General features: G+C 40.3%; 1 protein-coding gene across 5 annotated transcripts in view; it reads left to right on the forward strand.

Moving 5' to 3' along the window:
- The first annotated feature begins 292 nt into the window (after nt 1-292).
- Nucleotides 293-27,157, forward strand: part of AGAP1 (ArfGAP with GTPase domain, ankyrin repeat and PH domain 1) — a 396,570-nt gene continuing 369,705 nt past the window's right edge. For 3 of the 5 annotated variants that reach the window (XM_074910247.1, XM_074910249.1, XM_074910250.1), the window contains exon 1: nt 294-981. In XM_074910247.1, the coding sequence (XP_074766348.1) occupies nt 819-981 (163 nt within the window). In that variant the 5' untranslated portion in view covers nt 294-818. Of the gene's footprint in view, nt 982-27,157 lie in introns of all 5 variants that reach the window. The other 2 variants (XM_074910246.1, XM_074910248.1) reach the window with 2 other exon arrangements.

A 27,157-nucleotide genomic window follows, 5' to 3' on the forward strand; every position in this document is an offset into this window, starting at 1 on the left:
GGAGGCGGCCGAGGCGGCGGCTGAGGTGGGACAAGCGCCCTGAGGGGAGGGACCGGCCGGGCCCCGCCGCCCCCGCACCGCCCCCCCGTCCGGACTACATCTCCCAGCGTGCCTCGCGGCGGGCACGGTGCGGCTGGGGGCGGTGTGCGGGGCGTGGCCAGCGGGCTACGCGGTGACGTCAGGCGGGGGCGTGGTCTGCGTGAGCGTGAAGCGGGCAGAGAAGGACGCAGGGGGGTAGCGGGGCGAGCGCGCGCGGAGGGTGGTGGCGGGGGGAGCGGCTCGTCCCGGGGGGGAGCGGGGCTGCGCGCGCCGCCGCCATCCGCCGCCGGGCGCGAGAGCGAGGCTGGGCCGGGGGCGCGAGGCTGAGGAGGGGCCGGCCATTGGCCGGCGGCGGCGGCGGGACCGGCCGCTGCTGCGGAGTTGAGGCGGCGGCGGGGACCGGGCCGGGGCCGGCCGGGAGCTCAGCGGCGCCCGCCGCGCCGCCGCCCTCCATGGGGCCGGGGGCGGCCGGTTTGCCTTGCCCCGCCGCCGCGGTGAAGTGACAGCGGGCGGAGAGCGGCGGCGGCGCCCCTTGCGGGCTGCGAGGCGAAGGGCTGCTGCCGGGCCGGCCCGGGGCGGGCGGCGGGGGGTCCGGCGAGTGAGGCGGCGGCGGCGGCAGCAGCAGCGGCCGGGGCCCCCCCCCACCCCTGCGCCGGCCGCCTGCCCCCCGCCGCCGCCCGCCGGCCGGCGCGGGGGTCTGGGTGCGGGGAGGGAAGGGGGAAGGAAGGCGCCGGGCCGGGCCGGAGCGGGCGACGGCGGCGGCGAGGAGCGGCCGCGCCATGAACTACCAGCAGCAGCTGGCCAACTCGGCAGCCATCCGGGCCGAGATCCAGCGCTTCGAGTCCGTGCACCCCAACATCTACTCCATCTACGAGCTGCTGGAGCGGGTGGAGGAGCCGGTGCTGCAGAACCAGATTCGCGAGCATGTCATCGCCATCGAAGGTGAGCCGGCGGCCCCGGCACGGCGGGGAGCGGGGCGGGCAACGGGGGGTGCGCCTGGTCGCCCCCACCCCGAGCCCGTGGCACCCCGAGAGAAAACGCCTTCCTTTCCTCCCCCTCCCCGGGCGGATTTTTCGGGGGACGCGGCGGGGGGTGTCTTGGCCTGATCCCCGGCAGTTCCTCAGCCCGAGGTGGCCCCTCGGCGCGGGCTTCCTTCGCGGCCAGGCGGGAGGTGGATTTGGGGAGGGGAGGGCTGGGAAGGGGCGCCCGGCGCTGCGGAGAGAAGTTGTTTTGCTACTTGCCAGCTGCTGGTGTGCAGGCAGGGCAGCGGTCTGGTTAGGACTGGGTGAAGGTGGGAAGGATGATGCTCACTTTGCCTGCAGAAGGGTTGGAGAAATGAGCTTTTCCACGGCGCTCTGTGCAGCGTCTGATGGAGACATTTAAAGTACCGGTTCTCGTTTAGTGGTGTTAAGTGAGTAAACAAAACGTACAAGTGGATTATAGAGCGGGAGTCCGCCTGTGCAGCAAGGTAAAAAGAGGTTTGAAGGCAAGATGGAGATAACAGTCTTCTAAGCTTAGATTTATGTGCATCCGTCCCCGAAGGAGCATTACGGAGACTCTTGAACTGCTTAGGATGTGCAAAGCAAGAAAAAATTGTCAGTATTGAGAGGTCCACCGATATTTTTCTAAACTCGAGTTAAAAAGAGCAAACAGTATTGGCTAAGAACATGTATTTTAAGACAAAATCTTGGAGTTACTTTGCATGATAACTTAAAGATTTGCGTTGTGTGCTTTTGCAGTTGAAATAGTCTGCCACTATTTTGGAAGGGATTCAAGCTAGCAGAGTGTGATGCACAGCAGCTGAAATAGAGCTGCTTAAAACCATCTTGTGGTGTTGGCCTGTCTTGTCTTTAAATTATAGGTAGTAGAAAAGCCCTGATGGAAAAGCTGCTGTTGAGATTGTTACTTGAAAGACTGCGTTGTGTGACTCTTTAGTAATGCAGCTCGAATAGATGCACATAATGTTTAATGCCATTAAAATTTCAGGGGGGAGGGGGCAAAAAACCCCTCTTTAGTGTCTTGTGTAGAGAGTCACAGACTGGCAGTGCCTGTCACTTATTAAAGAACATACTACCCAGCTAAGTCTCTGCATCCAGCTAAGTATGTGGTAGGGTTTTGTGCATATTCTCTGTTGTATTAGTCACTTTACTGAAATTACGGTGTGTGGTTGTCAGCTTCTTGGAGTCTGTGTTGTCCCCTCCTGGGAGTCCTTCCCCTTTGCTCTCCTCTTTCACTGAAGAGATGGAAACCTATTAATATATATCGTGGGAAAGATATGGCACAGGCACTGCTGTTCCTTTCTCAGTGCTACTGGTGTTTGGATTTCTGTGGAATAGATGATGCCTTCAGCAGAACTCTTTTTTTTTTTTTTCCAAGTGGTAATTAATACATGTTTATGCAGCATAAATATGTTTCTTGAATAAGATGCTTGGGTTAGAGTGATGGAGCCAAGTTTGTGTTGAAGTGGGAGGAGGTTGTGAAGCAGTGTGTGTAGTTATCTTCATAGCATGTGACTTAGGTTAGTCTTTTCATGTATTAATGATTTGTGTTACCTAACTGTAGCTCAGTTCATTTGTCAGTCACGAAGACTTTAAAACCAAAATAGCAGCCTGTGAACGTGTTTCAGAAGCAGAGCCAATGAGTAAAATGTTCATAGACAATTTGCTGTCTAACTTACATTGGACTCTGAGTCATGAAACCAGTAGATCTGATTCATGGGAAAGATTTAGCTAGAAGTGTATATTTAAGTCTTTTCTGAGGACTCTTCCACTAGCTCTTAAATATTAAAAGTTGTGTATATTTAAAGAAACCAACTACTCCTTTAGATCACAACTCCACCGGGTTGTATTTTTGGTAAGCCTCATTTATCTGTTTCTCACTGATACCAGCTTTTAAACCTATGTGGTAATGCCATTTTGCATGTAGGAAGAGCTTAGAAATAGTTATTTGTTTTGCAGCTGTTTCATTCAAAGCTTGCTGCTTAGAAGAGTTTAGTGTTATAATAATACTCCCCAAATCACAAAACCTTTTGAGTGCAAGATACTTGGCTTTTTTGAGGAAAAATTTTGGTGTGATTGGCATGTGGCTATCATGAGAAAAAACTACGTAACTTTTTTGTGAAATAGTTCCTTCCAGCAGAAGGAGAATTGTACCCTTTAAAGGAAAGAGTGTAGTCTCAGTAGTTCAGACTGCTGTAAACCATAACTCCAACCAATGTGTGCTACTCAGCTCAAATAATACATCACTACTCAAGAGAGGTTTGACAGATCTGGAGGAGAACATGGTTAGAATCTAAAGCAATTTGAGACCTGTTTCAGTGGAGATGCTATTACTTAGTGTTGGTCTGCAGTGAAAAGTCTGTCTTCCCAACACTTTGGATTTTATTTGCAATGTAAACTCCCTTTTTAGGTTTTGAGTTCTATTATAGAAGTGTCTGGATACACTGGACCAATGACGGTTGAAATAATGTGGAATTAAAATGGGCCTTTCAGCAGCAATTCTTTATATTCAAGTGAGTTGTATCTAATCCAAAGAGAACAACTACTAAATACTCTGAAATTGCATCCTAAATTTGAACAGTTTTATTTCCTTGTATTAATCTGTTAGATGTGATACTGGCTAAAACAGTTCTGTGTGATATTAGTTTTTCTCATTGGGTAAAAATACTAAAAATTAGGTGCTTTCAGGTTCTTGCATTTCAGAGTTGCAAAGTCAGCAGTTTAAAAGCACACGCTTCTACTCAATTTTCTTTGTATGAAATTCATACTAAGTAGCCAAACAATTTTAGATGCTGTCCTTCAGGCTGTTAAGTGTAGTAAAAACTATGTTCACATGTTGTGTAGTTCATGAGATTAGTTCAGTAGATGCATTGGTACTTGATCAGTATTGAACAGTTCTTACATCACAAATGTTGCATGCTTAGGAATGGGGAGAAGAAAACATGAATTAACTTCAAATTAACTTCATTAGTCTTTAAATTGCTGGAAACATCTTGGGGTTTCAAGGTACAATGGTTTTAAGGTGTGCAGATACATATGTAAAGGTTGGTAATAGCTGAATATGTCAGTTCCAGTTTCTATCATCCAGACTGAGAGTAGCATTATATTGTTATAAAACTTTAAGAATGATGCAAAGTCAAGAAACAACAGTGAAAAATTTAACTTCTAACCTGTCATGAAGGGATTTTAAAACAATTTAACAGTGTTGATGTCATCTTGGCTAATAGTATATAAAAAACCTTTGCTAATATACTTAATGCTAACAGATGCTAATGCAGCAAGTGTTGAGCATCTGAAATAGTTTGCTGTTTTTTTACACAGTGGCAAGCCCATCAAAACAGATTCTGCTTCACTATGGGGTTCGAGCAGATTTTCCTAACTGGGAAATATCTTGAACCCTCTGCTAGTAAAACAAAGCCTTAATGATGAGGCTTAAGATACTGGCTTAAGTGTGCCTTGCAAGTAATTTGAAGATGTTCCCTGTAGTCTGTGCCTTTGTTTTTTATTTCCCCTCTCTAAATGAATAGGAAATCTAACTTTATTAATCTAAGGGGGAATTGTTGCTTTAATTCTTATGGTGACACACCAGACATTATTCAGTTATGAATTGCCATGCTCCAGCGCATTTTGTGATTTCTATTCTGATTTTTCTGTTTAAAAAAAAAAAAGTTGAAAAGTGTGTTGTGAATGGTAGTGTGATTTTTGAAATTATGAAGAAATAATCTAAGTCTTAGAGAAAATATGAGTTCTCTATGCTTGGAAATTACTTGTTCAGGGCAGTGCAAAGATCCTGATGCACTGGGGGAGTGGGTAGGAGAAAGTGGTAGAAGGTATAAACCTTGATTAATTTATTTTCTTCAGTCACTTTTAAAAGTACTGTTTCTTGAAAATAAAGTGGAGCTAAAACTCTTGAAGTGCATATGCATTAGAGGCATCTGTCACTAACTGATGTGGAACTACACTTAGTGGTATTATATGACATGGCCATTCTTTTCTTGGAGCCCTCTAACTTTGCAACTCCTTAAATGCTGGTATCAAATATGTGGGGGGCAGTGCTATCATAGGTCTACATCTTATAGGAGAAGTTATACTCAATTTTGGAGCTGAGGTAACAACAGTATTTTAACACTTCTGTTGCTACTGAAGTCTGAGACAAATGAGTTGAAAAATAAATGTACTGTAAAAACACTGCTTGCTGTTGTGAAATATAAGACTACAGCTGTTTTTCCTGCTTAACGTACCTGTTCTCTCCTACTTGATGATAGAAAATGGCAGGCACGTCAATGATCAACCTTCTTTGGCTCCCTGTTATGGAAGGAGTATCGTTATTGGTTGACTTTTCTTTTAACTTGCCAGCCTTAGTGCTGAGGGTGAATCACTGTTGTATACTGGCCTCTTCTACGTGAGCCTTCCTGCAGGTGTACAAATAGCTCCTGACAAGGAGCAAAAGCTGTTTGTAGTACAAGATTTGGCAAAGAATTATATCAGGCTGCAACTTGGAAACAGTGATAGTCACTCTGAAAACTATTTGAATAGCAGTCACTCCTTTTCCTTAGCTATTTTGTTGAAACAGGCCTAGGAGATCCAGCATCTCCTAAGATGGAGACCTTCATGCAGATAAATAATTAAGTCAAGCCCTTGAGGAGGGGAGTTTGGATGTAGTATTATTTCAGTACATCAAAAGAATGATGGTACAGTTCAGCTATTTCGGTATAAATGCCTGAGCTGAAAAAAAGTATTGTGTAGGACAATTGCATCTTGAAACGTTAATGGTAATCATCCTGTTCAAGTTTTTGTTGTTATTGTGCCTTTTTGAACTTTGGATCAAGGTATATGATTTCAAATTTTGAAACTGATTCTCCAAACAGCCATCTTGTTTCAGTCTTCTGGGAGACAGGGCAACAATAGAGCATGCTGGGAATGTGCTTTTTTTTTTCTTTGTTTGCTGGGGGATTAAGTTTGTGTGATTCAGATGTAGGGAATCTGAACACATTATACCTAGTGTATGTAAGTGTGGAGTGTATACCTAGGGTATAATGGATCTAGGTAAATTCAGAGCTTGCATATACCCAGTAAGCATTGACTTGGGTAGTGATTGTTGCTTTTAAGGACCAGTGTAATAGGTTTGGAACAAGTCTCTTGCTGCTTTTTTCAGCTGGTTGTGCATGTGCAACTTTGTGTACTGAGTTGTGCATTAACCGAGTTAAAAGGTAGCTAGCATTCTGTCTTGCTGTCTGTAGACCTTCAGTGCAGACAAACTGACGAAGCACAGTACCTATTTTGTAGTTCTGTAGTGTCAAAATGGAAAGACATTTCTTTTTAACGTGGAAGGTAATAGACTTCAGCATACCAGTAACCAAGAAAATTCAAATTCTTTACTTTCATGGTGAACTAAAATTTTGGTTTGATGATTGTGTCCTGTGTTAACAGAATGGTTTACTCCAAGTCAACATGATTTTGCTTTCTGGCTTTAAGTTATATGCTCTGTTGCTATTCTCAGCAAAAGCTTCATGATTAAATATCAGATGTTTTGGAGTGAATGCATAAAAGTTACAAATCGAGAGAAAAGCCTTAAACCTTAATTTCTGAGGATAACTTTTATTCCTGAGGCAAAGAAGGAGACATGCTGTGGATCAACTGATGTTGGAACAAATGTGTTGTGAGGCTTTAGGTTTTTCAGGGAGTGTGCTGGGCTTCTCCTGCCGTTTGCTTTGAGGGATTAGTTTAAAGCAGCATGCAATAATGCTGGAATAAGAGTTCATGCTGCTGTGTATACAGATCACTGTTTTTATTTCTATTTAAATTGGCAAATGAGTCTTACTCCCTAAGAAGAGGGGGCACTCAGCAATGAAGCAGATTGGACATTTGATTTGTTTTGGCTGATCTCAGGCACTTGGGAAAAGGAAACACACCTTGTGAAGTGGGTTGCTGTGTTTATGTTCTGCATTGTACTTTGCTTAGGCCAGAATGGCAATTGCAATTTCCTAAAGGTGTCATAGGTGCTCAAGCTAAGTGTCTTCACAAGATTTATTTTGTAATAAGGTACATTATCTGACACTTTGAGGTATTCATAGTCTTAGTCTTTACCAGCTGAAGAAAGTGGTTTGAATCTTGGATCGTATGGTGAAAACTGATGTGGGAATATGATAGATTTCATTAATTGAAAATACTAAGGCCTGTACTTACTAATGTACTGTTGTCTGACAGTTACAACTGAAATGAAAACCTTTTTTTTTTTTTTTTTTTTTTTGAGAATGATGGAGGTTGGGAATAGTGCCAGGCAGATGAAGAACTCCTCAGATCTCAGGAGTACTGTTCTTTACTGCATCACAATTAGGAATTGGTTTTGTCCTTAACGATAAGCAAGGTAAATGGCAGTATAGATATTTTTGGTAACTCTTTGAAAAAAAGATAATGCAAGCTCCAAAAATCTTAGTAGCTGAAATGGAGCACTCACTTGCATCTCAACTGTGGGACTTTCTGCTGACAGGGCATTTCAAACATCCATCTGCAACTGTTAAGTTTTGTTAAGCGTATTCTTTCTAACCTTCATACGTGTAGCTTTACATCATTTGTGGAAAACATCTAAAATGATTACTTGGTAATCTACAGTGGATAAAGTTCCCCTATTCTGAGAGAGAAAGTATCATACTAAATAGTTTTAGAATCCTAATGTCTGTGGGAGTACGAGATTTGTCTTCTGTAATACTACTTTTTGTCCTTGACTACCTTGAAGCACTGTTTGTACTTCATGTTACCTATATGGAGGGAGAACTGTGGTTAAACTTCTCTCATGTATTCTCACTTCTCATACCATGAAATAATTGATCAAGGACAGTGCCAGATGTGGACAAGCTGTGAAATACTGCTAATTTCTGATTTGAAGACTTCTGGGAATTCTGTACCTTCATTACTTAAATATAGTTTCATGGATGTCATCTCTACATGGAGAGAGGGGTATGCTTGGAGCCTCATGGGGAGGGTGGATGGGTGCCCTGTGGGGGCCACTGTCCAGGCACAAGCCAGAATAACAGAGGGTGAAGGGCAGAGATCCCAAATAGGGAGGCACTGACTTGGAGCAGGAGGTCTAGATCAGTTGGGCTTGGGAACGGAACCGGGAGCCTCCCTTCCAGGCTGAGAACACTGGTGTGACAAGTTGTGCTTGTTCCTGTGTGGGAGAGCAGCTTGGCCCAGATGCCTGGTTCCCTTCTCCCATGCCTGACCTTGATGTGGTGTGTTTTGGGAGCTGTTCTATTGTTTTTACATGTTTTGGGTGTTGGTTTTTTTTTTTTTTAAATTCCTACTTGGCACTACTGAGGCTGTCTGGAATACTCTGTCCAGTTCTGGGCTCCTCAGGACAAGAGAGACATGGAGAGAGTCCAATGGAAAGAGTGAAAATGGAAGAGGTAGCTTATGATTATCTCTTGTGCTAGCTACCAGGCATTTCACGTGTTCATCATGTTACACTTATCAACACTCATGTTCATATGTTTTGGGGTTTTAAGTCATTGATATTGAACCTTATTGCTGTCCTAAAAAATTCAGTAAGTGCCGTGAGAAGGTACAGTTCAGCTGTAGTCATAAACTCTCCAGCCTGTGGGTACAGGGCAGTGAATAGTTTTTTGAGTGATGAGATTAAACTTTTAAAAGGATTTTATAAAGTCGGGAACATTTCAGTTCTGTCTGTATGGAAAGACTTTTCAAGTAAGTCTGCTGGACAGAGCTTTTGATACAAAGTTGTTTGTAATTGTACTTCTGTTGTAATTGTGATAAGGTTATAGATGACGCATGAATCTTGTGGCTAATGTTAGAAATAAGGTGTAACAGCACTGGCTCAGATGTATTTGGGCTACTAGGGCTCTATGACTTCTTAGAAAGTTTGTTTTAAGTTTCTAATTCAAAGGTGGAAACAGAGAGGTGGTCAGGTTCCCTTGGTAGTGAGTCCATTCTGGGCAGCTGGCAATTCCAAAGCCCTTTGGAAGTATTTAATGTCTCTTTTTATTTTTAAAGTGGATGTAAGCAGATGTGTTACTTAATCAGTATGTGCACATTCAACCTCATTAATGCCATTTCAGGATTCTGACTAATATCATATTTGGAGCCTGTATACTGGTACAAATGAAAGGGTGTTGAGATGGCAGTGCATTTCTAACCCAGTGAATTACTTGTTTTTTCATTTTTCTTTTCTTTGTGCTTAAAAGTAAGCTTCAGTTAACCACTTAAGGAAGCAAGCTAAAAGCACAGGGCTGGTGAATAGGAAATGTGTAATTTCAGTGTCTTGTTTGTTAGCTTTATTTGTTTATGTAGTTGGATAATGAATGTAAACCTAATGATTAGATGGCTATTTGTTTGGTAATTTCCCATTTTGTACTTAAGAAAAGTGGCTTTTATGAATACTGGAATTGAATCTATAGCTTTAGCTCTATTGCTTTGTATTTGTATTATTTATGAGAAGCTTCAGATGCAAATTTAAAATTTTTTTTGCTTCATCAGTTTGAAGCTATTGAAGGACTATTTATCAATGCTGAATACAATTTAACTTGAAACCTGTAGGAAAATCTGCTTTGACTTGAACTTGGTAGTGCTTACATTTTCTATTAAACTAAAGCTGTGGATGAAGTTCTTCCTGTTAGTAAATTTTCTGTTAATTTACACCACTACATATATATATCCTTTGCCAACTCTGTTTTTCAGTAACAACCAGAAGGAGGACCCAGCAAGATTGTCACTGTTGCGTGATTTTGTAGCATCCTGTAACTTTCTCTCACTACTTTGTTAAATAGCGTAGAGCACAAATGCATGATTGCCATTATCTTACTGCTTCAACTTCCCATGCTCAGGAGAGCAGCCAGGAAGCCTGTCTTTTAGGTATCACAGCAACTGTGTTCTCCAGAGGAAATACGCTAAAAGCATGGCACTCTGGGTACTCAGACAGCAGTCATTTAAATGTATACCACTTAACTTTGCAAATGCTTGTGTATCTGAGTTAACTAGTTGTGAACCACAGGCAAGGCTTTTTTCATCACTTGGTCAATAACCCAAGACAGATCTCTCAGGATCTTAAATAAGGATGTGGCTGGCATATGAATTTGCACAAATATGGAAAGTTAGTGTAGCAGGAAGACATACTAGATGTAGACTTGGTTGGCATTTTTATATTTCTTACAAAATGTTTCATTATTGAAAGACAACTTGTACACATAGTAGTAGTTCTTAGGGTAAGTGCAGCATGGTACTGGACAGTGGTTGTCATTTCCCCCTAACAACACATGACAGCAATTGCATTTGAGTGTAGGATCACCCGTGTTCTCATTGGAGTATGATACAAATGAATGCAGCAATCTTAGGATACTGAAATGGCTGTCTAGCGGAGGAATAAAATCATAGTATGCCTCTGTATTCTGTGCTTTTGGAGCCTGTTCCTCTCCACAGAGTCAGTGTTAGGTGGTGTGCAAGCCTTAAGGCCTGGAATAGTTAGCAGGCATCTCTGATCGAAACTGTATTGCTGGGACAATACAGTTTGTGAACTAAAGATAACCTCATGTTCTCAGTTATGCGTGGTACCTGAAGGGTAGGACAGAGATAGACAGTGTGTGGACAGATGAGGAATTGTGTGGCTGGATAGAGTAACCTGGTTTGGGACTTCAAAGTTTCAGTGAGCATGTTGAAAGCATGCTATTTCTCTTGGGTTTTTTAGAATCTGTGGAACCCTTCATTATAGCTTCTCTCAGGAGAGTGACCTTGCTGTAGATGATCAGACAGTGTTTTGATAGATGCTGTTTCTCATCCAGCAGTGAATTTCCTCGAAGATACCAGTCAAACTCAGACAAACTCTCCCTAACTAGGGGGGTGGAGAAGGAGGTTGAAATGTCCAAGGCTGTGCATGGATTGATAAAGCACAAAGTGGAAATAAATCTCCAGGTCCGGCTCCAGGTCCAGGAAATAATTTAAAACATTCTTTCCCAGATACTTAGAGGGTGAAAAGTTAGAGCTACAATAATGCTGTTATAGCAAGGATCTAAAAGTGTTCTCAAAACATAGAAGTGATTGTGGCTTTGCAGTTCAATTATGTTGCTTTGAACTAGGTTAACAGGTGCAAGTTGATGGAATGATCCTTTTTCCCCCCTGCTTTCTACAGTGTTACAGCCAGAATTAGTCATTGGATGAAATTGCTTGAGGTGTCTTGAAGCTTTTATAATAATTTTAAAGTCACAAAGCCAAAAATCCAGTCAACTATCAGTCTTCCTGTGGCAGCTGTTGTAACATGCTGGGTGAGCTGACACAGGCAGGACACAAAACCAACCTCAAAACCATAGATGAAAGGCAAAGAGTAAAATTGTTCTTGCTACTTTGTGACCCAGAGGATCTTCACAGCAACACTGGGGCAGAGGTGCGCCAGTGGGGATGCAGGTACTGTAGGGAGTGGTCCTTGCTATCCAGAAAGAGAAGAAAGATAAGATCTCGAGCCTGCTGCTTTTGCCTGTATATATTGGGGATTTTCAGAGGCATAGTTTTCCACTGTGCTTTGATCTTTCCCACAGCAGGGCAGGAATCTCAGGGTTCAATAGGGTGTCTCCGCATCTCTCACAGGCCCATGTTAACTAAGGGCAGACTTTCTACCAGTTGAGCACACAAAGCTAAACAACAATTAGTATGATACATGTGTTTTTTGACACCCCAGCTGCAAGTCACTTGAGCATGTTTACAATCATCCTTGCCAGTCTTCTGTTACATTCCCACAGATGCTGCTGATGCAGTGAAGAGAAGTGGAAAGCCAGCTATAGCAGTAGGAACCTATGGCATTTCTTGTCGTGAACCTGGCCTACTAAATTACCTATATTGCTTTCAGAATGATGAGCTGACTGCAGGATGCAAAAGATTTCTTGAAAATTAAGCCTTTAGTAAAGTTGGAATGGTAAGGAGGAGTAGTTGAGCTGCTATTGGATTCTTGGATCTGAATATTGATATCTCTTTTGTAAACCTAATGTAATGGTATGAGTTAGGCTTTAGTGTCTAAGTGCTTCATGATGTGGAAAGATTAAATAGTAACTGATACTTCTGACATAATAAACTCTTACGGTTGTTGTACTGCTCAGGATTATCTGTAAACCTGGTAGGAATTTATGTTCAGGCAATGCTGACATGCTCTTGGAAGAATGAGATGAATTGGGCCTGATAAGAAATAGGCAAAAGTCAGAGATAGGACCTGTGCATGATCACTGAATTGCATACGGCTTGATATTTGCTGTTCTAGCTGTTTAGAGGTATATTATAAAACAGGTATCGAGTTCTTGAGAGAAAGATGGGCTGTATATCTCTTATGTGGATAATTTCACTGTTTAACACTGAAACTAGAATGATAGCTTGGAAAATCTTAATAGATATGGGCATTTCATAGTGAGAATTCTGATAAAGCAGTTACAGATCACTTTGTTACTAATTGCACCATCTCTTTTTCTGGCTAGAAGTTGTTACTGGTTGTATTGCCAAGGGTGCAAGTGTCAACTATTATTAATAAATAATGACAGTGAAGGAAAATAACGTTCCTTTGCTTCCATGAACATAAAATCAATGATGGAGTGAAGTCTAAAAATGCTTTTATAGTAAAGCCTTGTTAGTATTTTCAGTACACACTGAAGTCTTAATAGGATTATTTTCTTTTTTGGTAGCATCAATAAAGCTGAGTAATAGTTTTCCTTCAAAATACATTGCTCCTAGAAAATTTTAGATTGCTGTTTGCGCTTGGGGTTGAAAGATTTGTGTGGATCTCTGGGCAAGCTTCTGAAGCCCTATGCACAGGATGGTGATGGTGAGGGGTAGCTGCTTTGCATTATATGAAATTGTAAAAATTGACAATCCTACTGATATGTTTTGAATATGAAGAAAATCTATAGCTGCAGCCTTAGTGCATGTGGTACTTTCTTATAGTTGTTTATCACTTTTCTATGGCAATTCTGTTACTGGAACATGAATCTGTGGGTTCACCCTTGGAGTTGAGTAAATGAAAGCAGGAAGGAACAGAAACAAGCTGTGGAAAACTATTCCTGCACCCTGTGGCAACTCATCTATTTAGCCTCATTTCATTACTTTTCTCATGCAAAGTAAGATTCTAATTTTAACCTGCATTAATTAAGCTTCAAAAATACTTTGTTGCTGCGAGATTGCAGCATTTAATAGCATCTGGATGTATAACAATACATTAGTTTATGGATGGAAGGATCTTGCTATTGACTTATCTTGAAAAATTAAATTTGCGTAGGGTGGGGCTGACCAGAAGGGCACGACTTGCTTGAGGCAAAAGATGCACTGCATACTTAGGTGCATAACCTCTGAGAGGGAAGTGATGGGTGTTAATCAACTGGGTGACAATGCTAGCCAGGTTAGACACAGAAATTTACAGCAGATATCTGCCTTTAACCGCTTAATGCGTTTTAAAGCTAGTACTTTAGCTGAAGTGAGGAGACCTACATGACTTATAAAAAGAGAGTATGTCTCCAGGAATGTTTTGCTTACTGGAACATCTTGCTTCCTGCATAATAGAGTGAATTCAGTTAGAGGGTTCCTGGTTTGATTTATGATTCTAATTGATGTGGTGTTTGATGTGAACTGCATGTACTAATTGCTCACTTGCAAATCTTCTCCAAATTATCTGACAAAAGCTTTTAAAATGCAGCATTACACATTTTTAAAAACTGGTCAGCATACAAACATAAATAATTGGGGGCTTCTGTTTTGCTTGTAAGTGCCTAATCTAAGTACTGGTCCATTTTAGCCGCTGTTGTTTGTGGTGTTTAAACAACCTCTGGCAAATACTTTTCCAGGGCATGGTTCTCCCCCCCTCCAGCTGGAACATTACTGTATGGGAAGGATAGAATATGTACGAGACTTGGTTGTGCAGTTTTAGGTAAGGAGAGGAGATGTACCACTTTGAATTGGTGTTCATGCAGGCGTGCCAGTCAGTGCAACAGAAACTGCAGCAGGTAAAACAAGAATAATGTTGGGGGTAATATTTATGCAATGGTGTGAAGATAATAAGGTTTGTTGACTGTCTCTGATTCTGGTCAAGGAAATGTGTATTAAGTATTTTATGTGCTGGGCAAACCAATCACCTCTAATGTAAACTGGAAAGCTTTTGTATTTTGGCGCTGATGGAGGGGAGTCTTAATGTTAATTTAATGGAATGCAGGAGTATAAAGAGAATGCTTTTTATCTTTGCTTAAATAAGGAAAGACCTGTTTGAGGAGAGGTGAGTAATAGCTGATTCTTCAGTTTTGAGAGTGGTACAGGCTGCTGTCTGAGTGAATGGGGTAGTTGGGCAGGATCTCTTCTGTAACTGCAGGTCTGTCAGTTAACCCGTGTTACGATAAAATCAAAATATCTTAACGTGACAAAGTTCCTGACATATGTGTGTTTGACAAAATGTATGTTAATCTACCTTGAACTTAATATTCCAAGGTGATTTAGACACTTCAGTGAATACAAAGCGTTCTAATTTGAGACGATTTGGGAGCAAGCAAGTAAGCACTGAAAGGAGCCTGCTGACAGCTGAAGTTAGTCAGTTTGGAAGAAAAAAAAAAGTATTTAAATACTCGTGTTTGACTTTAACTTCAGTGTAGGCTGTCAACAGCAAGAGGCAAAATACCTTAGTGAAGTATTTCCCTTTAGGGATTACTTGATGTTAGATAATGGCATGCTATTAAAATTAAAGCTCAAATACATATCCCTTGATTTGCTAACTGGGCCAGTCCAACAGCATTTTAAAAGAACTCAGGTAGATAAATGTGAAAAATCAATTTTGCCGGAATTTGTAAAGAGCAAGGTGGCCTACTGGCATTGTTTCAGACTTTTTTTTTTTAAGTTAGTATGTAAATAGTGTAGCTTACTCAGTTTGAGCCAGTTACCTGCTAGAAATGTGGATGCAAATATCATCATCTTGGAGGAAAGTGACCTAAAGTGAGGCATTTTAGAAGTTGCCTGGTAGTCCCTAATTTCAGTGAAAGGTGCTATCAGAGGAACCTCTGTTACTGTCCAACGTTGATACATTTCTCCTGGATTATCTGACACTTTGCAGCTGTTCTTGTGTAGTTTTCATAATATATCTCTACTTGGCAGATGGGAATATTGCTCACTAGATAAGTGGTGATATTTGCTAAGAGCTGTTCAGTGGTGACACATTAGGTAAGTCAAATACTGATAAATAGAGCCAATTACAAATAGGATTAGATCTTTTAAAAATAGGAACAGCGAAGTTGTGATATAAAAATAATGCTACAAATAGTCATAAATATGGTTCTATAAATGGTTGTAAATGCGACTTTATGTATGTATGAACATTGGAGCTGGCATGCAGCTACGTAGCTTGAATGCAAATGTTAATGCTAATGCTGAGCCCTGAGTGCAGACTGGGGAACTCCTGAAGGGACTGTGTACAGAATGTTCAGTCCCTTTTGATGTTGCATGCTGTCAGTGTTGCTAACAGCTAAGCTTGCTGGACTGAAGCTGCCTTTAATATGTAGAGAAAGTACTGTTGTTTTAACTGTGATGAATTGTGTTTTCTTGCAAATTCTGGAATGGCTTTGTTTTGAAAAACAGTAACACGAATATGAACTGTGTCTATTCTTCCAGTATCAACCTCTTGTTTCCCTCTGTTAGCTTATTAATCAAGTCAATAAAAAGGTGGTTTATAGCTAGGTATGTCAGCTGAGAAAGAAAATATTTATTAACCTCAGTGGACCATATTCCCCAGACAGTGATTAAAATACAGGTTTTACTGGGGATAGTGTGTGGAGAAAACTACAGGATGCCAGAAAAATCCTCTACTGTATTGTGTCTCTTTGTCTAGCTGGGTTGATTGCTGTTACCCACGCTTGTGTTCTTAGAGTGTTTGGTGGGTCTCATATGAGAATCATGTCTGCATTGAGAAAAACTGTTATCTGCGTGCATGTCGGGCATTTGTTGAAACATTAAAGAAGCTAAAATCGAGAATGAGTGCAGTGGGCTTGAACTTGAAGATATGTGATTTAAATTTCCATAAAGCTCCAAAAAAGCAACAGGGATGATAACATAACACTGATTATGAACTGCCCTTCAGATTTGGTATTGCCAAATTACTGAAGTAGTACCATCCTATACAGACTGAAATAAAAGTCTTTTGTCTAATTACAGTCCAGTTGTTTAAAGCAGAACATCAAATCTGAGCCTTAGAAAGTAGTTCAGTAAGCATCTTGAAAGTGTTGAGTCTGTAATAGTGATAGTGGCTTGTTGGTGGGCACCTGAAGTGGGTTTTTTGTTGAATGCTGTGGCCAAGCTATTGCATAAGCACTTCTAAATCTTGCAAGAGTGATCTGAAAGCCCTTTCTGTAGGTGCCACTGGTCCTGGAGCTAGAATCAGTTGCTGAAACAGTTTCTATACAGATATAATTTTCCTGAGCGCACACACACACAAAAAAAAAGGGAAAACAAATGGAATTTGAATAAATGGGAGTTGTGTATGAGAAAACTGTATTAGATTTAATGTTCGCCTTGGAAAAGTGGACAACTAGCAACATTGCTGATGAAAAATTTGAGATGGAAAATCATCACTTGGGGAGAGAGTGTGGGATATGTTTTTTTAACCATAACTACTTGAAAGTAATTCCTGTGAAGCTGTAAAAACTGATTTTAATGTTCAAGATAGCCATAGACTATCCCATACTTGAAGTATGCGATAGTTAATGGTTTCCTAACTTGAAAGAATAATTTTTTTTTTTCCTTAGTGTTTGCCTTCAAGCAGGACAAACAGGCCATTGAATTGTAGGTGATGGCTGGAATATAGAGGCCTCAGTGTATGTCGGTTTTACTCTAGCAAACTTTTTGGGTGATTGCAGGCTGTTGTCTTTTGGGGAAAAAAAAGAAAAAGCATAATACTCAAAGACCAGCAGGTGTTCCTGTCAGTTTTTGAGGTGTATATAAACCAAAATGACAAAATTTGAGAGAATTCTGAAGGCTTCTGAATTACCACTTTCATCTTCTGGGATGTTGTGAAGGCTTTGACGCTGGACCTGGTTTTGCTTCTGGTCTCTCTGACTGCCAGCTTTTAAGACTGACTTCTGTATTCAGACAAGTATATATACTGTATCATAATGAGCATCTGATTTAAGAGCAGATATTTTTAACTACAAGTAGGCTATGGCACTTATTTAATTTGTGTCTTCCATCTACTTGTCAGGAAATGTGTGAATTTGCAGTTAACTTTTAAGTGTTTAAAAAGTAGTGTATTAAGTTCCTGAAAAGAACAGTGACAGTAAATCAAATTGCTTTTATTCATGTTGCATTCAAGTGAAATTGACAGGGGTGTATTTGTAAGAAGGAATATGTAAAGTACCTTGCTAATAGCAAATTGTGATGTAAGATTGAAATAACTGAGATGCAAAATCAAGTCTACTTCTGATCCTATTTAGTGACACAAATTAGCCTGAAACAGATGGTTTCAGGAAGAGTCAAGTAGTAACTTCATGTTTTTGGGTTTGTTGAATGGCAGAGCCGATGCCATTGGGTTTCCTGTGATTCTGTCCTCCTCCTAGAGAGCTTTGCTGTGAAGATGCCAGGGATCCCATGCTTCCTTCTGCAAGCCCAAGCCCAAGTGGAACGAGAAGCAGCCAATGCTGCAGCAGCACCCAAGCTGCCTGTGTGTCTGCAGTACGAGTGTGCTGGTGGGAAGGCATGCGGGCAGTGAGGGGCCGCAGGCCAAGGGGAGCCTTGCTCACTCAGAATGTGTTCTTACAGCTGGGAGACTAGCTAAAACATTCCTCTCCATACCCTTCTCCTAGGCACTTTGCTCTCTAGACTTCTACTGCTGCCAAATCATACTGAAACTGAAGGAACTCAAAATTTCAAAGTGGAAGAGAGGATTTTTCGTGTTTACGCACGAGGTTTACTGTAACATGGTGGGTTTCATCCAGTGGCTTAACAGACTTGCATAAAAGGAAAATGATTCAAATTTACGCTCAGCGTTTACTCCTTAGGAGGTGAAAGCTTTATGTTGAGAAAAGGGTACAGTATGCTGCCATGTTGTAACAAGTGGCTGATGGCTAATCTCATGGAAATGAAGTATTGAGCGGATGAAGTCTGATTAATAATTAATAACGTTGCTGCAGTACTATTGAGAGTCTTTTGAAAAAAAAGCTTTTTTTTAAAGTCTCATTAAAAAAAACACCCTGCAGGGTAAAGCGTCTTCAGGTTAGTCAGACAAGCTAAGTTTGTAATCTGTGAGTTGTATGTCTGTGTTCCTTTGTGCCTTAGAATTACTACAACTTCCATTCAACTTGAATTCAAAATGAGGCTTGATTCCCAGTTCAGATTTAGCTGAAAGTAACCCTACAAATGTGAAAGGTTAAGCGGAGCAGCAAAGTATAAAATTGCTAAAACCAGATGTAGCTCTTCACTATCTGCTGAGGGTGTAGAGTTTAAGAGTGGGTGAGCCTGTAATGATTAATTTGCTGTTGCTGAATAAGGAGGATCCTTCCACCTCACCAGCTCCCTTTCACAGATTCTAGCCCTTGAGAAACGATCTCAGTGTAACAATAAGTAATAATTTTATTAGGATAACAAGCTGAATGAGCTCACTTAAGATTCAGATGAACATTGGAGCTGTACGGGGAAAGGGCATGGGGCTGCACTGCAAGGTCTGGGATGGCTTGTCAGGCTGTCGGGGGCTGTCAGCTCTGTTCAGTGGATTGGTGGCCTGCACGTAAGCCTTGTGTTCCTTAAGAAACAAGGGCAAGGTAGCAGAGTCCTGTGCAGAAGGTATTCCAACTAAACTGATCAGTAGGTTGTAAAATAACGAACTTGAACCTGTTTCTCTGGGAGCTGATGCATGCTCCCTTTATCTGCAGCTGATCATAAATATGATGAACCTGAGTTGCTTGCGTAATCAACAGTCTAAGGTTTTAGTTAATCTTGCCAAACAGCTATTTTGCATCGTCCTTATGATTGTTTTTCATTTGCTATGTGCAAATTAAAATACCATTAGAGTTGTATTGCATGGAAGTCATGCAGCTAAACACAATTTTTGTTTCAGCAAGAAGAAATTAATCTTATAGAAAAGTGCTGAAAGGTGATACAGCACAGTCTATTTAAGATGGCTAGATGTTTAGGATTTTGAGCTGAACACAATGAGGCACAGTTGCAGTTACTGTAAGCTGAGTGTCTGTGGCTTCCATAAGTATCTGTTGATGTCTGCAGATATTAAGGAAAGGAAATCTTGTCTTTAGTACTTCTAAGCCATAATCTTTTTAGTCTTTTGATGGACCTTGACTGTCCACAGTTGTTTCTTTTTTTGGAGGATGATCAACTTGTTTTTAGGGACTTGTGAGTTAGGAACAGGCACCTTTAGAAGAAGGGGACAGTTGTTGCAAACTGGACACCACTATAATGAAGAATGAAGGATTTCTAAAACTTGGGAAATATGTACTGTGTCCTAGGCTTGAATGAAATGAGAAGCACATTCCTGAAGTCAAATTGTTGTCTTATGCTAATGCTGCTTGGTGTTGACTACCTTGTATGGTACAGTGTAAGTAATCTTTTAATTAATGGGTGACTGTGCTAATTTGTTAATGTTGAGATAATTACAGCACTTACAGGAACAACTGTTGGCCAAGACATTCAATTAAGTTCTACATTAGGCAGTTGACATTTTCTGAAAAATGCTGATTTACCCCAGAGTATATGAGTGCTTGAGTACCAAGTACATTTGACTGGGTCTTCTAGCACTCAGTCCCTCTTCCCCTTATCTATTCATACTACAAAATCCGACTGCTCTGTAACTGCTGCCTTCTGTCGGTGTGGAGGACCACGCAGTGCTGTAGAGATGAGAATTCTGTCAACATATGCATTTCATGGAAGCATTTGTCAGGAAACTTCATTGAATGAAAAAAAAAGCTAATGGGCCAGCATAAATCAGACTTCTCAGGTTGTCATAATACTTCCTTTTTCTTAGCTAACCTGATATTGAAGTGTTTTGGTAGTCTGATAACTGATGACTGTAGGTATATTCTAGTTAGAGCAGTAAGCCTGTTCAAAACAGATCTTAAGCTTTTAAGCTTAAGTGATCTTGTATTTCAGTGAATAACACAGCTACTATGTTTTCAGGTTTTCAGTAAAAGTTAAATTTGTGCCATAAGTTACTAAGCTTTGCTGAGCAATCACCCATATATTTTTACTTCTATTTTTAAGGTAATAGGAACCTTTCTTTTATTAGTAATTAAGTTGTCTGTGTATCTTGAATTTGTTGCAAATGTAAGCTCCTGAAAGGAAGGAAAATACATGGAATGATATTGCCTGGGAAATAAATACCTAGTTATCAAAGCAATGGCACTGCAGAAGATGGTGGAATCACTCTATCTGCTGGGAGGTATGTTGGAGGGAAACGATTCCAGTTACTGTGAATTGCCTCAAGTGGCTGTTTCTGTAAAAGTGGATATCGCTTAAAGGTAACTATAGCTGCAGGCAAGAAGTGTAAGATAATCATCACCTAGAACATGGGAGTTGTCTGATTTTTGTGCTGACTTCCCCTGAAACGTATGTGAGCAGAATGCACAGCCCATAGGATGGTATAGGGTAGATCAGTGAGTTTTCGTTGCTGTTTTACTTTCAATAAAGTTAGGAATGCTGGGAAGTATGATTTACCTTATTTCCAAATATTCAGGGTTTGGATCATATATTGAGATTTTTTTTTGGAAAAAGTGCTCAGGGGAGATAAATGATATAGCTAACTGTGGTATGTTTGCTACAAACACTGTATTCCCTGCTGCATTTCTATAATGTCTTTTTCCATCTAGTTTTCTGGCTGTAGCCTTCCTAAAAGTTGTGGTTATCATGTTGATATTCTAAAACTAAGTAAACTGTAAGAGCATCATAGCACAGAAGTGTGATGGTGGGAGAGTTGCAAATTTTGATCATATTGCCAAATGCAAAGCAATTTGATTTCTAATGTGTTAGTGTAGGATATTCAGAGCATGCAAGCAGAAAGAAGTTTTCTCTTACAGAGTTTATTTGGAATGTGATTGACATCTGAGACAAACCTGTTTATAGATGTGATTGACTTTTTTCCCAGGTAGCTATTAAGTTTTGTAACTTCTTTTTTGAGTGCCAGTGCGGCTGTACTGGTTTTAAAAACAGATTTGAAGATGGACCCAAGACTTGCAGAAGTTGTGAATTCAGATTTTATCGCTCTTATTGGCACTTTTTGCCAAGTACCTTCTGGAAATGGAAAAATGGCTTGGAGGTATGAGTAGAACACCATGTCTGCTGCTTTGACAAATGGTATTATAAAAGTTTCACTGAAGAAGTAACTTTGTCAGTTTGTGTGCCTCTTTACTGATGAACATCATCAGAGACTAGTATCACTCCTGACCAGTTCAGCAAAGAATGCTGCTCTTCATTAAATTAAAGCATCTTCCAGATGACTTGGTTCTTAAGTTCTAGGTGAGGCTTAATGAAAACACATTCCATCTTACTGCTAGGGAGTGTTGGCCTTTTTAAAATGCATGCTATTAACTGCTTCTGCTAATTTTAGAACATATGTTCTTGAAATGCCAGTAGTAGCTACATATTTACTAAAATTGAAAATAAAGGGACTTTTCACTGTGTGGAACGTGTGAAAATTATTACATTATGCAGAAGTTCTGTGTTTAGTTCTGTGATGGTTGAGGCTCAGGAATTCTTGACTGACTTGCGCTCAGGTTTCTGTTCAGTTTAAAGTAACTGCACAGGCTGTGCAAACTTCAAGCAATGTGGCTATGCCTGAATGTATATTAAATACAAGTAATAAACCTGCAGATCAAGGGTTCAGCATGTTGATTGTGAACTCATGTTGGCATCTAGATGAAAATGTAGGAATTAGTACAAGCGTGTACGTCATGGAAGTTGAACTGCCCTTCTGAAAGCTTATTTCAGTTCTCAAGAACTTCCTCTGCCCCCCAAAATTTGGACTTTTATTTGTCATGAATAACAGTGAAGAATTATGATGGCAGGTTGCTACTGGTTTATGTTTGAAAATAATTTTGAGTGATTCCTGCTTGGGTTATGGCACTATTAGCTTTTTATGTAACCTCATTAGAACAACTATTGCCTGTATTAGTGCAGTTACAGAACTTTGCAGCTTTGCAGGGAGTTTGTTTAATGTTCTTGATAGCAGCCTGTAAGGTTTTACGTGAGAGTACAACCTTCCCTTTTTTCTCCCCCATTTTTTCCTTTTTTCCCCTGCTTTTTTGGTAATGGAGGTTTATTTCAGACTGACAGTGACTGCGAAAGGATTGATGTAAAGAACAGAGCCACTAATAGGGGACTGGGTAATTTGAAGGGGTGAGAACAAGACAGTATTAGGTGAAAGATTAACACAGTGGATTTGAGTGTGTTGGCATTTATTTAAGTTCTGCTATATCTGCTAGCTGGAGATGTCACCAGAATAAATCTGCATACTGCTGTCCCACAGTGGATAAACAGCTGTGCATTCAAGCTCTGATCTCACCATCAAAGCTCAGGAACACCTCAGTGATACAAAACCAGGTGACAGTTGCCTCTGGTGTGTGTATCTGTGGCGTTGGTAATGGGAAGCCTGTGGGTCAGACACACGAAGTGATCATCCCCCAGTGTGCTCAGCTTGTCGAAAGCCTTTGCTGGAAGTGTCTGGTGGTTCAGATCTCCAGTTCCTACAGATACCGCAGTTAGTTTCTTATATAAACTAATCTTGATATTTAAAGCAACCAAGAGTTTGTCTCCACTGCTTCTTGGTGAATGGCTTCTAAGCTTTGATCATCCTGATAATTGTGCTGTTTTCTGTTTGCAACAACCTTAACCTCTGTGCTGGGCTTTTGTTACACCTGTGCTGTTTGCCGTGGGGGTATTGACTAGAAGTCTTCCTTCACCTCTATCTGTAGACTGAGTGTCAAAGCCTTAATAAAAAAAGGCAAACAACAAAAACAAAACACCAAAAACAAACCACAAACTTTCTGCTGGTTTTCAAAGGCTTTCCTTTAAGTGGGGAAAATGCTCATAGTCTTTATCTTATGTGATAGAAAAGTACCTGCTTGAAAGAGGAACTAGCTACCTTTGTGGGGGCTAGAAACAGGGTATTTGGACTACTTTCAGGAAGCCTCGGAAATCAGATCATTTTTTTTCTAATGCCATGAGGTGAATGCTTCTCCCGGTTTAAATATGATCTGAGTGGCAGCCAGAGCAGTGTGAGGAGAGAGTAGGTATGATAGGGTGCTGCTCCTCTGAGCCACGTCTGCAGCCATGGGTGACTGGCTCTGATAATATTCATTATTTGTCAAATAATTTAAGGTCACCTTTTTCTCAAGCTGCCTAGAAAGAAATACTAGCTGTTCAGAATCTCTTTTTATTCCTCTCTGTCTAGGAGAACAGGCAATTATCACAAGGTGTTTGTACAATAACAGTGTGTATTGAATGTTTAAGTTTGGTCATATGTGTGAGCTTGTAATCACTTGCTGGGATTATCTTCACAAACAAATCTAAAAATTTCTATTATTTCCTAGAGATTTCTAGCAAGCTAGTAGGTTTGATGCTTGTTTGTCAACAGAAAAAGAAGTGTTTTCTGGGGGAGGTGTTTGATTCAGAAATGGAACTTGGGCTCTGTTTGGTTTGTTTGTGGGCTTAGCAGGATGGCTAGAACATAGTATGGAACAGCAAGGCATTTATTCATTGGCTGAGCTATACCACTACAAAAGTCCACCAGGCTTCATCATTCAAAGCTGTAACTAAGTTGGACACCTTCAGAACCTTGTTTTGAAAACAGAGGTGCCTGTGAACTGTGATCTGTGTGCAGAGCAGAGGCAGCGATCAATCTTACTTTGCTGGCTGCTACTTAAAGCTGACTTTTATTTCATTTGGTTTTGTGGGGCTGCAGAATTTCTTCACTGTTGAGTCATGTCTAAGATTAATTGTGACTGAGTAGCTTGGACAAGGTTTTAAGCGAAACAATGATACTTTTTAGGACTTTGTCAGATGCTTGCTTGGCTGTAACTGTTGCAAGATAACTGCAATAATAAATATTGCAAAGAAACTGGATCTTCTTGCATTCTCTAAGCACTTGTTATGAGAATTATTTAATTGGATTTCTGGGAAGGGTATGAAGAGCAAGCTATTGTGGCTGAGCAGGAAGAAAAGCTTTTTGAATTTGTCCTAGTAACTGTGCAGTGGAAAGAATTTATATTGACTTTGAGCAACGTAAGTGAAATGTAAAAAAGTCAGGATGCCAGGAGAGTCCTATACTACTATAATTGGGACTTGACTGGCTTTTTTTGGTTGTTTTTCAGGAATGACAGAATCAGGATAATAATTATTAAACCTTTGCCTAAGAGCAATAAGAATTACTATGGAAGAGTGTTAGATGCTTATTTTTAAACACGGGTAAATACAGCTTAAGAAAAAAGCCAGTGGGAGGTGATAGTCAATTCTGAATTAATGTTTTTGGCTTATGCTTAGTCTTAAGGGGAGTACGCAAGTAGATGAAAAAGTCAGTAAGAATTTGATGTCTTTGCTTATTATAAGACTTAGCTATAAGAGCTTGTTAACTTTTGCTTTCTTATAAACATTAATTTGGTGATGTTGAAGATGGTTGCATGAAAATGAGTTTGCTTATTTGTTTACAAATCAAGTGTCTGATTTTTTTAATCTGGAATTCAGGCAGTAGCCTAAACTGAAAAATGTGAAGGGACTCTGGCTTGCTGCCCATATGATGCACTCTTTTCCTGCCTGTGATTCTCCCTGTTTTAAGTGTTGGAAGTAACTGATTGCCACTACTTTATTGATTACCCTCTCCTTTTTAGAAGGCCTTTCTAATGAGTTTCCTTGTAACATGACTTCTTTATACTAATAACTAATGATGGAGATGGACAAAGGTTCTCCAGAAAGGTCTTTAGGATGCTTCAGGCTTTTATTAGTGCTTATACTTGCAGGGAAGAGTAGACGATCAGCAAAAAACTGAGAAGGGAGGTGCGCGGATGTCCAAGTTAATAAACACATTCAGAAAAGTACTTTCGTTTTGTATGGAAGGAGAAAAGTGAAGCGCATCTGCAGCCACCCTGCTCAGATCGGGAGTTTAGTGTGAGAGAGTAATTATTGAAGGCAAATTTTCTTAGTCCATTCTCTAGCTCTATGCTAGTGGGAAAGGTGAGAATTAGCATGAGTTGGTTGATGGCTAAGAAGGGAATGCAGAAAACCTCTACAAATTGTTGCTGTTAAAAGTAGGTTCCAGTGAGGGCAGGATTCAGTTCAACAGCTCAATTTACCTTAAATTGAACAATCCAGTTGAATTCAGGCTTTACTTGTCTTCTTGCGTCTTTGCTATCTTTTGCTTTTATTGGGGAACTTTTCATTCCAAACTAAAGACACCAGGAAATTAGTCCAATGTCTTCTCCACAGATGAATTTTGTTACATGGGAATTCCCCATGTTAGAATGATGTAAGCATTTTGAGAGATGGGCTGTGGCAGCTGTAGATGGCTGTGCCAAATGTAATGTAGGACCAATTAATCAAATACAGTAATTTTGTTAATTTCAAAACTCTTTCTCTAGCATATTCCTGAATTTTGAATTTAAATGGGCTTTGGAAATAGCAGTATATGTTATAGTTTGTAAATATCTAGATGCCTTGCTGGGCTTGTTCTCACATTAAAAAAACCCAACAGTGACATCAATTAAATGTTCAATATCACTTTGTTAATGTTGGGGGTGACTTACTTTGACAGACTGCTTTGAGTCATACTCTGGCAGGCAACTTGAAAAATAGAGCTCTGCTAGCACCTAGGTTTTAGCATAACAATTACTGATAGATGAAAACTGTGTTGAAATATTGACTTGTCATATAAGCCAGGATGGTGAGGAGGGTCTACAGAAAAAGCTGATTTGTAGCTGCCATAGACATTCCCTGGTAGATACTATATTGAATGTGCTTGTTAAAGCTTGCTTGCAAGCATTAGTACTATTACTAATGTTGGGAGCTGACCATACAGCAATAAGAATGCTTATTTTTTGAAAAAAATGGAAACAAAATCATACAATTTTTAGAATAAAAGACAAGGAGATATCTATCTACTACTCCTGTCAAGTATCCAAAGCTTTTGAAAGGTCAGATTTCAGCTTTGGTAGTAAAAAAGATAAATAGAAAACATTGTACTAAGCATTTGCCTAAGGCACAATATTGATGGGGGTAGTGGTTCTGAAGTTTGCTCAGTTTTGCCAGTATAGTTGATTTAGGTCACTCTTAAAACCTGAAGTATTTTGAGGGTAAGCTGTTCAGTTGATGACTGTGCATTTCATGGTTTACCTTGCATTCAAGGCATCTGTGGGAAGTGAGGAGAGTGAGGATTGGAGATGGTGGCAGCAAATGCACTTGCAAAGTAGATTTCCAGATGAACCCATAGATTAATTCAGTTTTACCTTTGGGCCTAAACCAGCAAATTGCAGCTGTGCTTTAACTGTGAGGGATTTGAGTAGCAGGAACACAGTTGATGTGTATAAGTAAGACTTTAAAATAGTTGGTCCAAAATTGTTATTTCTTGTGTATGAAAAACTGAAAACTTTGCTGTAAGGATGGGGGTGTGTAGAAGAACTAAAGCTGTTGCTGAAGGATTAGCCCTGCAGCTTTTTTCCTGTAGTTTAAACAAACACCCTGCTGCATCATCAAAAACTAGCAAATGACCAAAGCAGTTAGTATACAATGCTGAGTAATAGTTGAATTACACATATCAGGTTATAATAACGGAAAAGCCTTTTAAGCAATGATGAGGATTTAATTCCATTGTGTTGGCTAATAGTGTAATGCTGTAACAATTGACTATAAAAAGATTCCAGCAAGTAGGAATTAACTTCCTCAATTAATGCTAAGAAATCACTATCTGATACTTGGAAAGCAATACCCTGAAAAAAAATGTATAGAGTGTTTTGATCTAGGTAGACCTACACTTCAGATAATTATAAAACTGAATAAAATCTTAGGTGGTTGATCATGACTGCTTAAAGTATCTTAAGCAATACATACATTATGTAATAATTGCTAAAGTGTTGAAAATTGATCATAATTTAGGAGTAAATTGAGAATCCTAAAACGGGTGAAAACAC

Source organism: Athene noctua, chromosome 7 (assembly GCF_965140245.1).
Source record: "Athene noctua chromosome 7, bAthNoc1.hap1.1, whole genome shotgun sequence".
NCBI lineage: Eukaryota > Metazoa > Chordata > Aves > Strigiformes > Strigidae > Athene > Athene noctua.